General features: G+C 44.5%; 1 protein-coding gene across 3 annotated transcripts in view; it reads left to right on the forward strand.

The window, feature by feature from the left end:
- Nucleotides 1-12,264, forward strand: part of DOCK1 (dedicator of cytokinesis 1) — a 521,064-nt gene that overhangs the window by 319,758 nt on the left and 189,042 nt on the right. For all 3 annotated transcript variants that reach the window (XM_042909101.1, XM_042909102.1, XM_042909103.1), the window contains exon 28: nucleotides 8,979-9,080. In XM_042909101.1, coding sequence (XP_042765035.1) covers nucleotides 8,979-9,080 — 102 coding nt within the window. The remainder of the gene's footprint in view (nucleotides 1-8,978; nucleotides 9,081-12,264) is intronic.

Below are 12,264 nucleotides of genomic sequence, written 5' to 3' on the forward strand. Positions count from 1 at the left end.
ACACTGAATTATTCTTGTTTCTATTACAGTGTGTTTACAGATGCTATATATCTTGGGAGAAGATTTGGGAAGTCCTAGGCCCTCTAAGGCTTTAATATTATCTGATTGCCTGAGTTTACAAAAATAAATTTAAAATTTTCTCCTCTACTCTCTGATTTGTGTTAGCAACAAATGAATTATATTGAGAAGTTATATACAAGTATATATTCCTCATTATACCGTAAAGTATAATTGTATATGTAAAATTTTACCGTAATTTATTTTTATCCTCTGTAACAAATGTGAGTATGTGTTTAATTTAGTGCATTGAATAAGTAGCAGATAATTGTTATGGGTAGCTTAAGATCTAGATATTCCCTTTTGGTATATTTGGCCTATAAATGTCTTCCTACAATTACTGCCACTGTAAAATTGAAATTGATTTTGTTTTTAAAATTAGATTTCTTTCCTTATGGTGTCTGCAATAATATGAAATACTAGTATTCTCTGAACTCAACCAGACACTCCATTTAAATTTAAGATACAGGTTTAATTTTGTTGCTAGGAGTTGAAAAAGCTAATAGATGACATTAGTGTAGTTTCTCAACCATACTATTCTTAATTTTGTGTAGTTTCTTTTTACAAACATTTTTCACTTTATGGTCCTTCATAAAACCAAGAATTTCAATATTTGGGAAACTAAATGAATAAAGCAATGCGTACATTGGATAAAGGCTGCATGGGGGCTGAATTTGTCTTGAAGCGAGAAAAGGGACACAACACAGTCCTCAATTTTACCATAGATTGTATTTCCGGGAACGGGTGCCAAGTTTAAATGATGGGAGTGAATACTCGTTTTCCCAAGAACCTGAGTTTTAACTGAACTATCTGATTCAGGCTTTCAATTATATCTTGTGCTTCGTCAAATATTTAATTAACAACACATGAAATACCTTTCCAAGGTACAGCAACAACTTGTGCCTTCTGATGTATTTTGCATGGCACACTTTTCCTTTCTTCATTTTACAACGTTGTCCCGTCTGCATTTTCAGTGATTGTTTCTTTATAGTTCCCCTCCAAACCTAGAAGGGTGAAGACATTTCATATGATGTGGAAACACAAGTGAGTAGATCAAAACAAAGGAAAGAACAGTCGTACATCTATTTCAAAAAATCTAAGGAGAAAGAACAGCTTCAAAAGGATCATAGAATTTGGAAGTGTTTTTCTGAGTGTGTTATTTTGATTTTAAATCCGAGTAGTACATTATTTTGTTGCTAAGGGCAAATAGTTTACTTGTCCTGAGAATGAGCTGTCCCCTGCCGCATCCTCTCCAGGAGCAATCCCAATGCACTCTGCGACTCTTTGCTTTCCTTTTCTCTTTAATGTTTTAGAATCATTGTTTTATCCTTAGTACTGTGAAATCTCATGATGATAAGTCTTAGTCATGCTCGACAATCAGTGCGTGCCATTTGAGAGAAATTATATCATTTAATTAATAACTGTTTTTAAAAGCTTCAAAAAAAGTTATGTTTATTTATTTTAGAGCGTGAGAGAGAGACAGACAGACATTGTGCAAGCAGGGTCGGGATACAGAGAGAGAGACACAGAATCTGGAGGAGGCTCCAGGTTGTCAGCACAGAGCCCGACGCGGGGCTCGAACCCACAAACTGCGAGATCATGACCTGAGCTGAAGTCGGACGCTTCACCAACTGAGCCACCCAGGCACCCCTAAAAACATTTTTGACAGCTTTATTGAGGTGTAATTCATATATCAAAAAAATTCATCTATTTAAAGTGAACAATTTAAGTGTTTCGTATAATCACAGAGTTGTTGAACTACTACCGTAAGCATTTTTAGCATATTGTCATCATCCCCAAAAGAAACCTGTACCCATGAGGACTCGCTCCCCGTTTAACCCCCAAACTTCCAGCTCTTGCCCGTCACTGATTGATCTATTTCCTGCCTTTCTGCATTTGCCTATTCTGGACATTTGCTAACAATGGAATCACACAGTATGTATGGGGTTATCTGTGATTGGCTTGTCAGGCTCTACAAAACAGCAGGCTGGGATTTTGATAGGGATTGCATGGAATCTGTAGATCATTTGGGGGGTGCTGCCCATTAATTGCTGTTAATATCATAGCATTATTAGGTCTTCCAATCCATGAACATGGAGTATATTTCCATCAAGTATTGTGCTGGGTTTGGTGCTTTTGTAAATAGAGTTATTTTCTGAATTTGATTTTTGGGTTGTTCACTGCTAGTATATAGAAAAACAATTGAGTTTTGTATTTTGGCCCTGTATCCTGCAATCATCTGAACTCATTCTAATAGTTTTTATGTGGATGTTCTATCATTTTGTAAAAAAAATAGCTTTTTTCTCTCCATCTTCTGTGTTCTTTCTGGAATCCCTGCTTCTCAGATATTGAATCTCTTAAATGGATTCTCTGGTGTTCTTATTCTGTGTGTGTGTGTGTGTGTGTGTGTGTGTGTGTGTCTTTGTGTCTTTTTTGTTCCATTTTCTGGAGGATTTTGTTAGCTTTACTTCCCCATATTTCTGTGAAAATAGTTATTTCTGCGAACATAATTTGAATATTCCAGAATCCTTCCTTGGTCTTTGTTCCTTTTCGTAACATTATGTTCTCGTTTTATGGATATAATCTCCTGTGTGAAGGTAAATGTTATAGGTCTTGGAATTTTCTTACATAGCCCCATTTTCCCACCCCCCCCCCACCCCGCCCCGGCTTTGTTTCTGTTTGCTTTGGTTTCTCTTATTAATGACTTTCCTCATGAGACTGTACAGTCTTGATCAGACTGTTTCTCATGTGTGCACAGAGTTTGGAGGTACAAGGCTGCGTGGGCTGAACCTCTATGGGCAGACAGTGGATATGCTGTCTTGGGCTGTTCGGTTTCTCCAAAGAGGATTTTTCTGGTCTCCTGTTCTATTTTGACATGGGGCTAAGACTGAGGAAGTTGGTTTAACCCCCACTTGCTGGTATGTTGGGAGCTGGGCAGAGCAGAGAGCCGATTGCTCATCACTAGATACTCTCAGCCAGGTGGCTCCTGCCCCCTTCTCTTCTGCTTTGTCAGGCACCCCCCTTCCGCAACCCCCGCCCCCAACACCTTGCAGAGAATAAACACATGGTCCCCTGCCTAGGAGTGAGTGGGCGTGTCTCTCGGTGGACATGCCGGAGTCGACAGGCCACATGTTGAGGACATCAGTGCTCTTGATTTCCACCTCGTATGTAGTCTTGCCTTCTGAGTCTTCCTAGGGTTCTGTGCCAGGAATCAGCAGGTTCCCGTTAGATGATCACCCCCTTCCTGCGTCTGGGGCACTCAGTAACCACTCATGCTTCCCTTGTCTGCTCCCAGAATTCTCTTGTCTTTACTTGTGTCTCTTCTCTCTTTCTTCTTACGGGTTTGTGAATTAAAAGGTGTTCTTTGTTATCAGTTTAATGTGAGGAAACAGGGGTGAATGCACGTGTTAGATTACTTTTAATTCATCATGCAGAAGCCCCTAGGTATATTTTCACAAACCTCATCTCTGCAGAGACTTTGGAGGAATCTTTGGGCCAGTGAGTGGCACTTTGAGGTGCTCCTTGTGTTAGCTTTTTGGACTCCTTGTTTTTCTTTATAAAATTTCCTCTTGGCAAATAGAAGCCTTACACGTTCCACTCGTGGCTTTCACTTTTGAAAACAGAAAGACTTCGTGCATCCTAGGGCTTTCCCCTTAACTGTACCAACAACTCATGCATTCATGCCTCACCTCCCTTTGAAACAGAAGACTTCGCTCTGTTACTTTCCTTTTCCCTAGACTTCCGGTGCTCATAGTGTTGCTTTACGGTATTGGTTCTTTGGCTTGAATGTCCCCCAAAGTGAAAGTCGTCAGGAATTCGCCAAGTCCTTTGTCCACCCACTTTTACTACGATTCTTGCCCAGTGTCACTGAACAGTAGATCCTAAATGTCGCTGAGGGATTCCTTTTTCTTTAATCTTTAATGACGATTAGGAGGCAGGTTTGTTTTCTTTACTAGAGTTGATACTTCAACATCTCAATAACAGTTTCTCTTCAGAGGACTCGCCTCGGTGAAAACATGTTTAAAGGTTTTAGCAAAAGTCGTCTCTGGCAGTCATGGAGTGTGATCCCAGGTTTAAGTGGAAGTCTCTGGTTACTCAGATCTGGAGCCTGCCCTTCGGACTCGGTGCTCCTGGGTCACTCTTCACAGCTCTCACAGCGCCTGTGGTTTGGGGCTGTCCCCAAGTCCCTTGGCACTTAAAGCACTTTGAAGAGAGTTGAAATTTCTGCCTGTGCCGTGTGTCCCAGGGAGAACAGGCGCCTGCCTGCAAAGCGTGAGCTCCAGGGTCATGTGAACCATTGTTATCTTGTTGATGAACCACCAAGAGCGACTTCATACCTCACCTTCAAGTCATATGTCTAAGTCTGTCGTTGTTATATAGAGAAGTCACACTCTCTCAACTCCTCCGGGCCAGGCATTAAAGCCCTTAGGATTGTTCTTTTAAATGATACACTCGCCCTAAGACCTTAAACTAGGCAGAGTTGGCAAAGATACTGTGTCAAAGGTAGGTCTCATCCTCAGTTCCCGTTTTCCAACATCTGTCCTTTTTTTTTTTTTTTTTTTAATCCCTTGCCCCTGTATCCCTCGGTGACATCTTACTTACATTCACCTACCTGCCACAGAATGTCCCCTCCTCCACCACCAATGTTTCGTTCTGCCTGTCTTTCTGTTCTCCCTGTTCCCTGTCCTACTCTCCACCTGCCTGGTGCACTGGGACCCCAAGCATATTTAACTGGAGCATTGAGGGTAGTTCTAGGAGGTCAGGGGCAAGTTTAGTCCAGGGCTTGAGCAATGCACAGCAGTAACCATGTCTGCATGGACAGGGCAGCCTGAGGATAAGATTTTTGAGGATCGGGGGGCAGGAAACACAGAACTTAGGGACAGGGAGGACCTGTCTTCTTCTCTTAGGACCGTCTTCTAAAATATTAATATGTATTTCAGTTTATAAAGGTAATCTGTGGTTTTGTTCTCCAACCCCCAAGGACTACCTGGTTTGTTTGTTAGTTGCTTAGATATGTTTTCTTTCTTGTGCTGTATTCTTTACATTGCTGAAATACGTATATGTAATCATCTCCAGGTTTCTTCCTCAAGCATTTTCTCATGTTATTAAAATAGTTCTTATTTGCATAGTTAACGCTTAGTGTCTTAGTGGTCGCATAACATTTCATGATCACGCTATGGTATGGTTGCCTGACTTGGCAAATAGTGATCGATACAGGGTACCCGGTTCAGCCTGAGCTTCGAATAAACAATAAACGGATGAGTCAGCATATGGATGTCCCATGCAATATTTTCAATGCGGTATTTGCGACATGCTTATTTCCTGTTATGTGTCTGAGATTCAGATTAAACTGGGCATCCTGTATTTTATCTTGCAATCCTACACCGTATCCTATCACTTACACAGTTTCTGGTTGTTGAACATGCAGATGTTTTCAGCAATGCAGCAGACATCTTTGGGCGTAAACTTCCATAGTTTTGAATGACTTCCTTTGGTGGATTGTTAGCAGTATCATTACCAAGGCGAGGAGTGGGTTTTTTTCCCCCCAAGACTTTTCAAGCCTATTGGCAAATCGCTTTTTAAAAAGGTTATAGCAATTTATGCTCCCACCAGCAGTGCAGAAGAGTGCTCATTCCCTGCACCCTTGCTAACATTATCATCCCTTAGATACTTCTTTGCTGTTTTGGCAGGCAAATAATGATACATCATTTTCATCTGTGATTACTAATGAAGTTCACATTTTTTGTTTCTTAGGCATTCTCTGTCCTGATTTTTAAGTTTTCTGCAACTGTATTCTGACTTCTCTGCCCCTATTTTGCATTGCTTTGAGGTCTCAGGAATTGTCTTGTTTTTATTTACTCATTTTTCCTCAGCCTCTAGGCCTGGAACCTGGTCCCCACACTCAGGTTTCAGGACGCGTTCTGCACAGTCACCACCAGCCTACCTCCCAGCCTATCAGTTGTTCAAAAGTAAAAGCTTCCTATGACTTCTCAGTGCATTTCAAATAAATCAATTAAAAAGCAGAGAATAGTAATTTTCTTTCGAGCCTGCAGAATGAGTTTTCCTTTCACAGCTCTCCCCCATTTCTGCTTCTAGTTCCTGGCTGGTTTCAAATACAGCTTTCATAACGACCCACTGAATGCCTCCCCAGAAACCCACTGGTCCACCACACGGGGCTCCACTGGGTCCACGAGAACAGTAGAGCATGGTGAATGCATTGCTTCCCTTTGGAAATACGGGTACCCCATGCATGGGACTCCATTCCAAAGGCCATAGGGAATATTTCTATGGATTTCGGCAGGCATATCACCCCATTCCAATTGGGGTCCAAAGCTTCAGCTTAGAAGGGAGCTGAAATAGTGAGATTTGCTACCTCTAAGAAAGTCTGAACAGGACAACTGGTCTGGAACAGTTCCGTAGGTGAAATAAAGAATACATTTGCACCCCCTGGCCTTTCGCCCTCTAACTCATGGTGGAGCCCTGCCTCTGTCCCCTTCCCTGGGCGGATTCCCAATTGGTCCTCGTCGCCATAGAGTAAGAGGCCATTGGCTTGCCTCCATGACATTCTCATCCAAAGCAAAGTCTGCCCGACTGGCCATTTGCATATTCCCGGGACTGGCTTTGTGGAAATTGCTACCTTCTTGTCATTTCTTCATTCCTGCATCATGTCAGTTGCCCCAGTCTTGGCCTTGCGTGAAGTTTTCAGCATTACATGGCAGTCTGCTGCCTACGTTGAGTGTCTCCGTATCACCTGTTTGAGTGTCTGGCCAGACTCCGGATGTGCACTGTTTCTTCTCATCCATGCTGCTCAGTGCTCGGGCGGTTGGCATTCTCAGAACTGCCCTGGGGTTCTGCTTTTCTTTCCGCTTTTGGCTTGATATTTTAAGTTAAGTACATGGGTATACTGGATCTAATTATATACATAGCTGGCTTTGTGATTTCCGACGATTCTCATGTGTAGGTTCCCATTGTTTAACCGTTTTGACCTGCAGAAAATTAATTTGAGCCCCTGCCAGGTGCATCTTGGCCAATACAGGCCTCTACTTGGTCAAAAAAGCCCGGTGTCTCCTGAGGAGAAGGCCGGCCACAGATAGCTGCGTCAAGGAGGAAAGTGGGACATCGTGTGTGGCCGCCTTTGCCTTCCCTCACCCTCCTGCCACTTTCTCTGATGCCTGTAGAAGTACGGGAAAGTCAGTCTCCAACTCCTGTTGGCCATTAGCAGCGGCCTCAGGTTTCTCCAAAAGAGAATTAAAATGTACATCTGGACAAGAGGAAAGAGATTAGTTCAGCTACAAAGTGCCCACCTTGCAGCTGGAAGCACTGGCTTTACACCCGGTTTTGCCATTTACTCATTTAGAGGGGAACACTCAGCCCCCTGTCTCATTGCCTGTAAAATGGGGCAGGAAGAGAATCTGTGGTGTGGTGGACTGGGCCTCAGCACAGCCCTTGACACATGGTGGTCAACGGTGCAAGGGCCATTTTCCAAAAGGGCATCTCCTAAAGAGCAAGGGAGATACAAAGGCAGCTTCTCTGGAGTCATGAGGATGCCAGATATTTACATATTTCACAAGTTCATATTCATAGACATTTTGCCATTTTCCAAATCATCCCTCCAGTGGAAAACAGGCAATCTTCAGCTCTTTCTCTGAACCCCAACATGGAATCAAATCTCAACAATTATCATCATTCACAAAGAATTTATGTTTCTATGCAAGTGGAAGATAGCATATTGTCATTCTTGTATTTGTTCAGTTTGTGCAATGCATCCTTTGAGGACTCATTTGGAAGCATACACGTATACTATAGGAACAAAATGGATTGGGAAAAATACCGGACGGTAACATTTCCCTGTAGAATATGCGCCCAGATGAATACAGAGCACATTTAGGTATTCCGGTAGAGTGCTTGGAGAGGTGGGGTGGGTAAAAGAACACAGTTCGGGAACGCATTTAAGAGGGCAAAATTGGGGTATGTCTGAAAGAATGTCTCATCCTGTAATTGGACCAGACTCGTACTGGTCGAATGGGCGAAAATGTATTCCCTCTGTTTCTTAAAATGTCATTAGTTTAGGGGGGGATCTAGAAAAGCAAGGAAGGTTTTTATGTTTTTATGTTTAGCCATGACCCCCCCAGAAGGGATACATTGTACCCAGTGGTAATGGGACCACCTGACCCTCTGCCCACCCACCAAGCCCAGCCCCCTTCAGCGCACACACCCACAGCCGCACACGTACTGGCTGCCTCTTCCTTGGCTGCTTTGCCCCGTTCTTTCCTCCATGACTTGATTCTGCGTGTTGGTTTCTGTTTTCCCTCCTCCTCTTCCTTTTCTCCCGGCTCCGTCTGCCAGGAGAAACCGTCCTCTCTGCCACTTTACATTCTGATGAGCTTGCATGCCTCTTCACATTCTTCTTGTGGAAGAGAATTGGACCATAACTCATCGTGGAATCGGTGGTGATTGCCTCCAAATTGGCCAAGGGGGACACGGGCAGATTTTGAGAAATAAAAGGCCTCTCTTTGCCACGGCCCGAGAGGATGGGCTGCACACACATTTCGCCTGGTAATAAGAGCAGCAACTTTCCACGGAGCACAGAACACAAGTGTCAGTGGTTCCAATCTCGTCTTTCATTTTTGCATATTTAATGCAAGAACATTTAAAGCTTGTTTTTCCAGCCTCGACAACCGTGTGTCAGGAAGCATTTAGCGCAGCTAGAGAGAAGGAAATAGAGCAAAGCCAAGATGGTGAGGTTGGCAGTGACCGGTCCTCACGTGCCAGGGGGCCGGGGCTCGGGCCCCCCCCCCCCCACCCCGACAGCCCGCTGCTTCTCTGTGCTGGTTTTGCCCCCAGACTCTTAGTCGATACCGACTTTCCCCGTTGTTCGCGAGAATGTTGTTCTCTAATTGTACCCTTTGACTCCTTTACAGGGAAACTTCGTGGCTTGTATGACAGCTATCTTACGACAGATGGAAAATTATCATTACGCCCATTTGATCAAGACTTTTGGAAAAATGAGGACTGATGTTGTTGTGAGTGTTACTTTGACCCTTTTCATATAACCACGTGGGGGGGGGGCAGCATTTTAGGCAAGACACTGGTGTGGAGATTTCCATTTTAAATGTGATTTTGCACGGGGATTTGGCTCCAGTTGACTTGAGAAGCCACCTGGCAAGGTCCTACTGAAGTCACATCTCTAAGAAGATGAGGGTCCCCACCCGCAGGCTTGTTTCTTACGCTGAACTGGGGAGGGACTCATCATCTCAGCCCAGAACGAGGTTTCTTCTCTGATGGGTTCCCTCTCCTGTGTTCAGGGATCACTAAAGATGTGGAGATGTCCCAAGGAGAGTCTGCCGGTAACTCCTGTTCACCTGTTGACTGGTAGCAGAAGCCAGAAAGTCTTTTCAGCTTTAAATTATACTCTGGTATTAATTAGCTCCAGTCATGGGAGCTCATCAGCATTTCTCCTAATAATTCTCTAGTCATCCTCAATACAACTACGACACAGCTCAATTAGGAGAAGCATAATAGAGGGGAAGTTACCACTTAGGAACCACCTCCCTAATGGCCTGAGATCCCACGGCCATATGGCAGATGTCTTCCGCAAAGCTGCAGCCGCCCTTGTTGGCGGAGTTCTCGATTAGCTGTTGACCTCAGCTCTGGAATCTAGTAACGTAGAGTTCATTTCTGAGACCGCTGGATTCCTATAGGGTACGGCAGATGCTATTACTGTCTCCATGACTACGTTGCTTACGCTGCACCCCGTTAAACCTCCCTTACTGAGGGAAGGGCAGAAGAATGCACTTGATGATTTTTTTCAAAGGATTATTTCTAAGAAGAACATGTTCTTATTAATTGTTGCCACTGTGAGTGTGTGTGTGTGTGTGTGTGTGTGTGTGTGTGTGTCCGTGTCCGTCCACGTGGATGCACTTCTGTGTATGTGTGTGTGCGTGTGTGTATTTAAATTTCTAAGGAGACAACAATGAATCTGCATCTTAAAATCATAGCGGATTGCCTTGAATAAAAAGCAAAGGACCAAGAGTGTATGTGTGAATGTGTATGTACGTGTCTCTGGGTGTTCAGTTCTTTTCAAAATCATCGGCATGGAGTTTAAAGTAGGGGTGTGCTCATGGGGGGATCTGTGTTACATTTATATCCTGCCAGTCTTGAGTAGTTATGACACAGTGAATTCACATTGGATATATGTGATGTTCCATGCCCCCGGTGAATCTTCACTGGATCCCTCGGCCCCGTTTGGGTCACCGAAAGGATAGTTGTAGGTGAAACTACGTGCACATTTTCCTAACTAGCCTTCCAGACTGAAGAATACGGTTTTTCGAGTGAGAAGTACACCCATCCTGAGTAATTAGGATCTAATTAATAATTTGCCCTTTATCAGAAGAGTCCTGTGATCAAAATCCCCACATGCAAATCGCTAAACATATTTCATCTCAACTATTAAGAGGTGCTGTTGGTAGAGAACCTTTAGTGCATTGTGAAAAGTGATGTTACAAAATGGTTTTTAGAAATGACTATAATTTGCTGAATTCCGAGCGTGTGCCCTCTCTGCTTGCACAGAGCAGATGATCAGATACTTACTCCATGTTGTGGTCCTGATTTCCCCAGGGATTTATTTTTTTTCCCCCTTAGACACAGCAGTTCAGAAAATCAATTATTTGCAGACGATTTGATTTCCGTTATAAAATGGCATTTGTGGTTTGGATATCAGGAATTCAAACTGCAAGGATCGTAGACCTATTTTATTGTTGCTAATCTGTTGGAACCTTTGTAAAATGTGTTCCTGTCCATTAAGTATACCTAGAAAGTATTTGACTGTTTTTCTACTCTGACAACCACTCACAAAAGTAAGAGATCATTTTGTGTTAAATAACTGAAAGTTAGTTAGTGCTGCAGGAGGAAAATAGTCTAGACCATTTTCTCAAGACTATTTCCTTGTAACAAGTGCTGCTTCAGGTTTTCAAGTATAGCCCTCTTTTGGTTGGATGAGTGATTCCCATACGAAATCGCAGTTCCTATCAAGACCAAAGTCACGTGCCTCAGAGCTGTTAATTTTATAGTCTCTCAAATGGTCCCTTAGACCCCAAGACAGTTAGAGAATGGAGCACAGCGTGAGGCAGATAGACTGATCCAGAAAAGAAAAGGAACCGACACGTTCAGTTCCAAACTCTCTCGCGACACGGCGATCTCTGTAGCATGGCGAGCCTCGCAGGACCGCAGTGGGGATGCCGGGCTGCAGAATGGGCTGCTGGCTGTTCCGTGTCCAGTGTCAGAATCAGGAACACCACGAGAGAACTTGCAGTGTCCACGGTAAGATCAGAAGTGATGCACAGTGCCCCGGACCTTGCAGGGAAGAGAGCGGTCTTGGTGCTTATCCCAAATTTCCCAGTAGGTGGCCTTTACGAAGCGTCTGTTGAGGGACCGAATGGTCAGTGTCCCATATCCAAGGATAGTAGGGGCAGAAGTGACGCTTCCTGGTTAAATGTCGAGTGAACGCGGCACCCGAGTACTGTAGCCCTCTTGCCTCTACCTTGGACTCGTGGCTGGCTGTGTGTCCCCGAGCAGCCCAGCCTGTCCCCGTGGCCTCTCCACTTCTGGGTTCTTTTTTTTTGTTTTTAATGTTCATTTATTTTTGAGAGAGAGAGAGAGAGTGGGGGAGGGGTGGAGAGAGAGGGAGACACAGAATCCAAAGCAGGCTCCAGGCTCCGAGCTGTCAGCTCAGAGCCCGACTCGGGGCTCAAACCCATGAACTGTGAAATGATGACCTGAGTCGAAGTCGGATGCTTAACCGACTGAGCCGCCCAGGTGGCCCTCCACTTCTAGGTTCTAACCTAAAGAAGCCAAGTTAGCAGACCTGTGAGTGAGCAGGGCCCTCTATCTGGAATGCCCTACCCCCTTCCTGCAGCTTCAGTCCCACCCCTTCGGAGGACCCTGACCTGACACCTGCCCTGGTCTCGCCAGGTGGACGCACGCCCTGTGCTCCTTCCTCCTTTCCTTGTCTGTCCCACTCGGCCATCAGCCTGTACCGAGGTGGTGCTGATGTCTCACGCCCGGTAGCAGTGAGTGAGGATGCTTGTGGGGGTTGGGAAAGCAAGGACGGTAGCAGGTGACTATCCACGCCCGGGAAACATCCCGATGTTGGGTGAGCCTTGAGCGCCGTGTGAAGCAGCCACCACGGGGTAACCTGCAGCCTGTGTG

The sequence above is a fragment of the Panthera leo genome, chromosome D2 (assembly GCF_018350215.1).
Source record: "Panthera leo isolate Ple1 chromosome D2, P.leo_Ple1_pat1.1, whole genome shotgun sequence".
NCBI lineage: Eukaryota > Metazoa > Chordata > Mammalia > Carnivora > Felidae > Panthera > Panthera leo.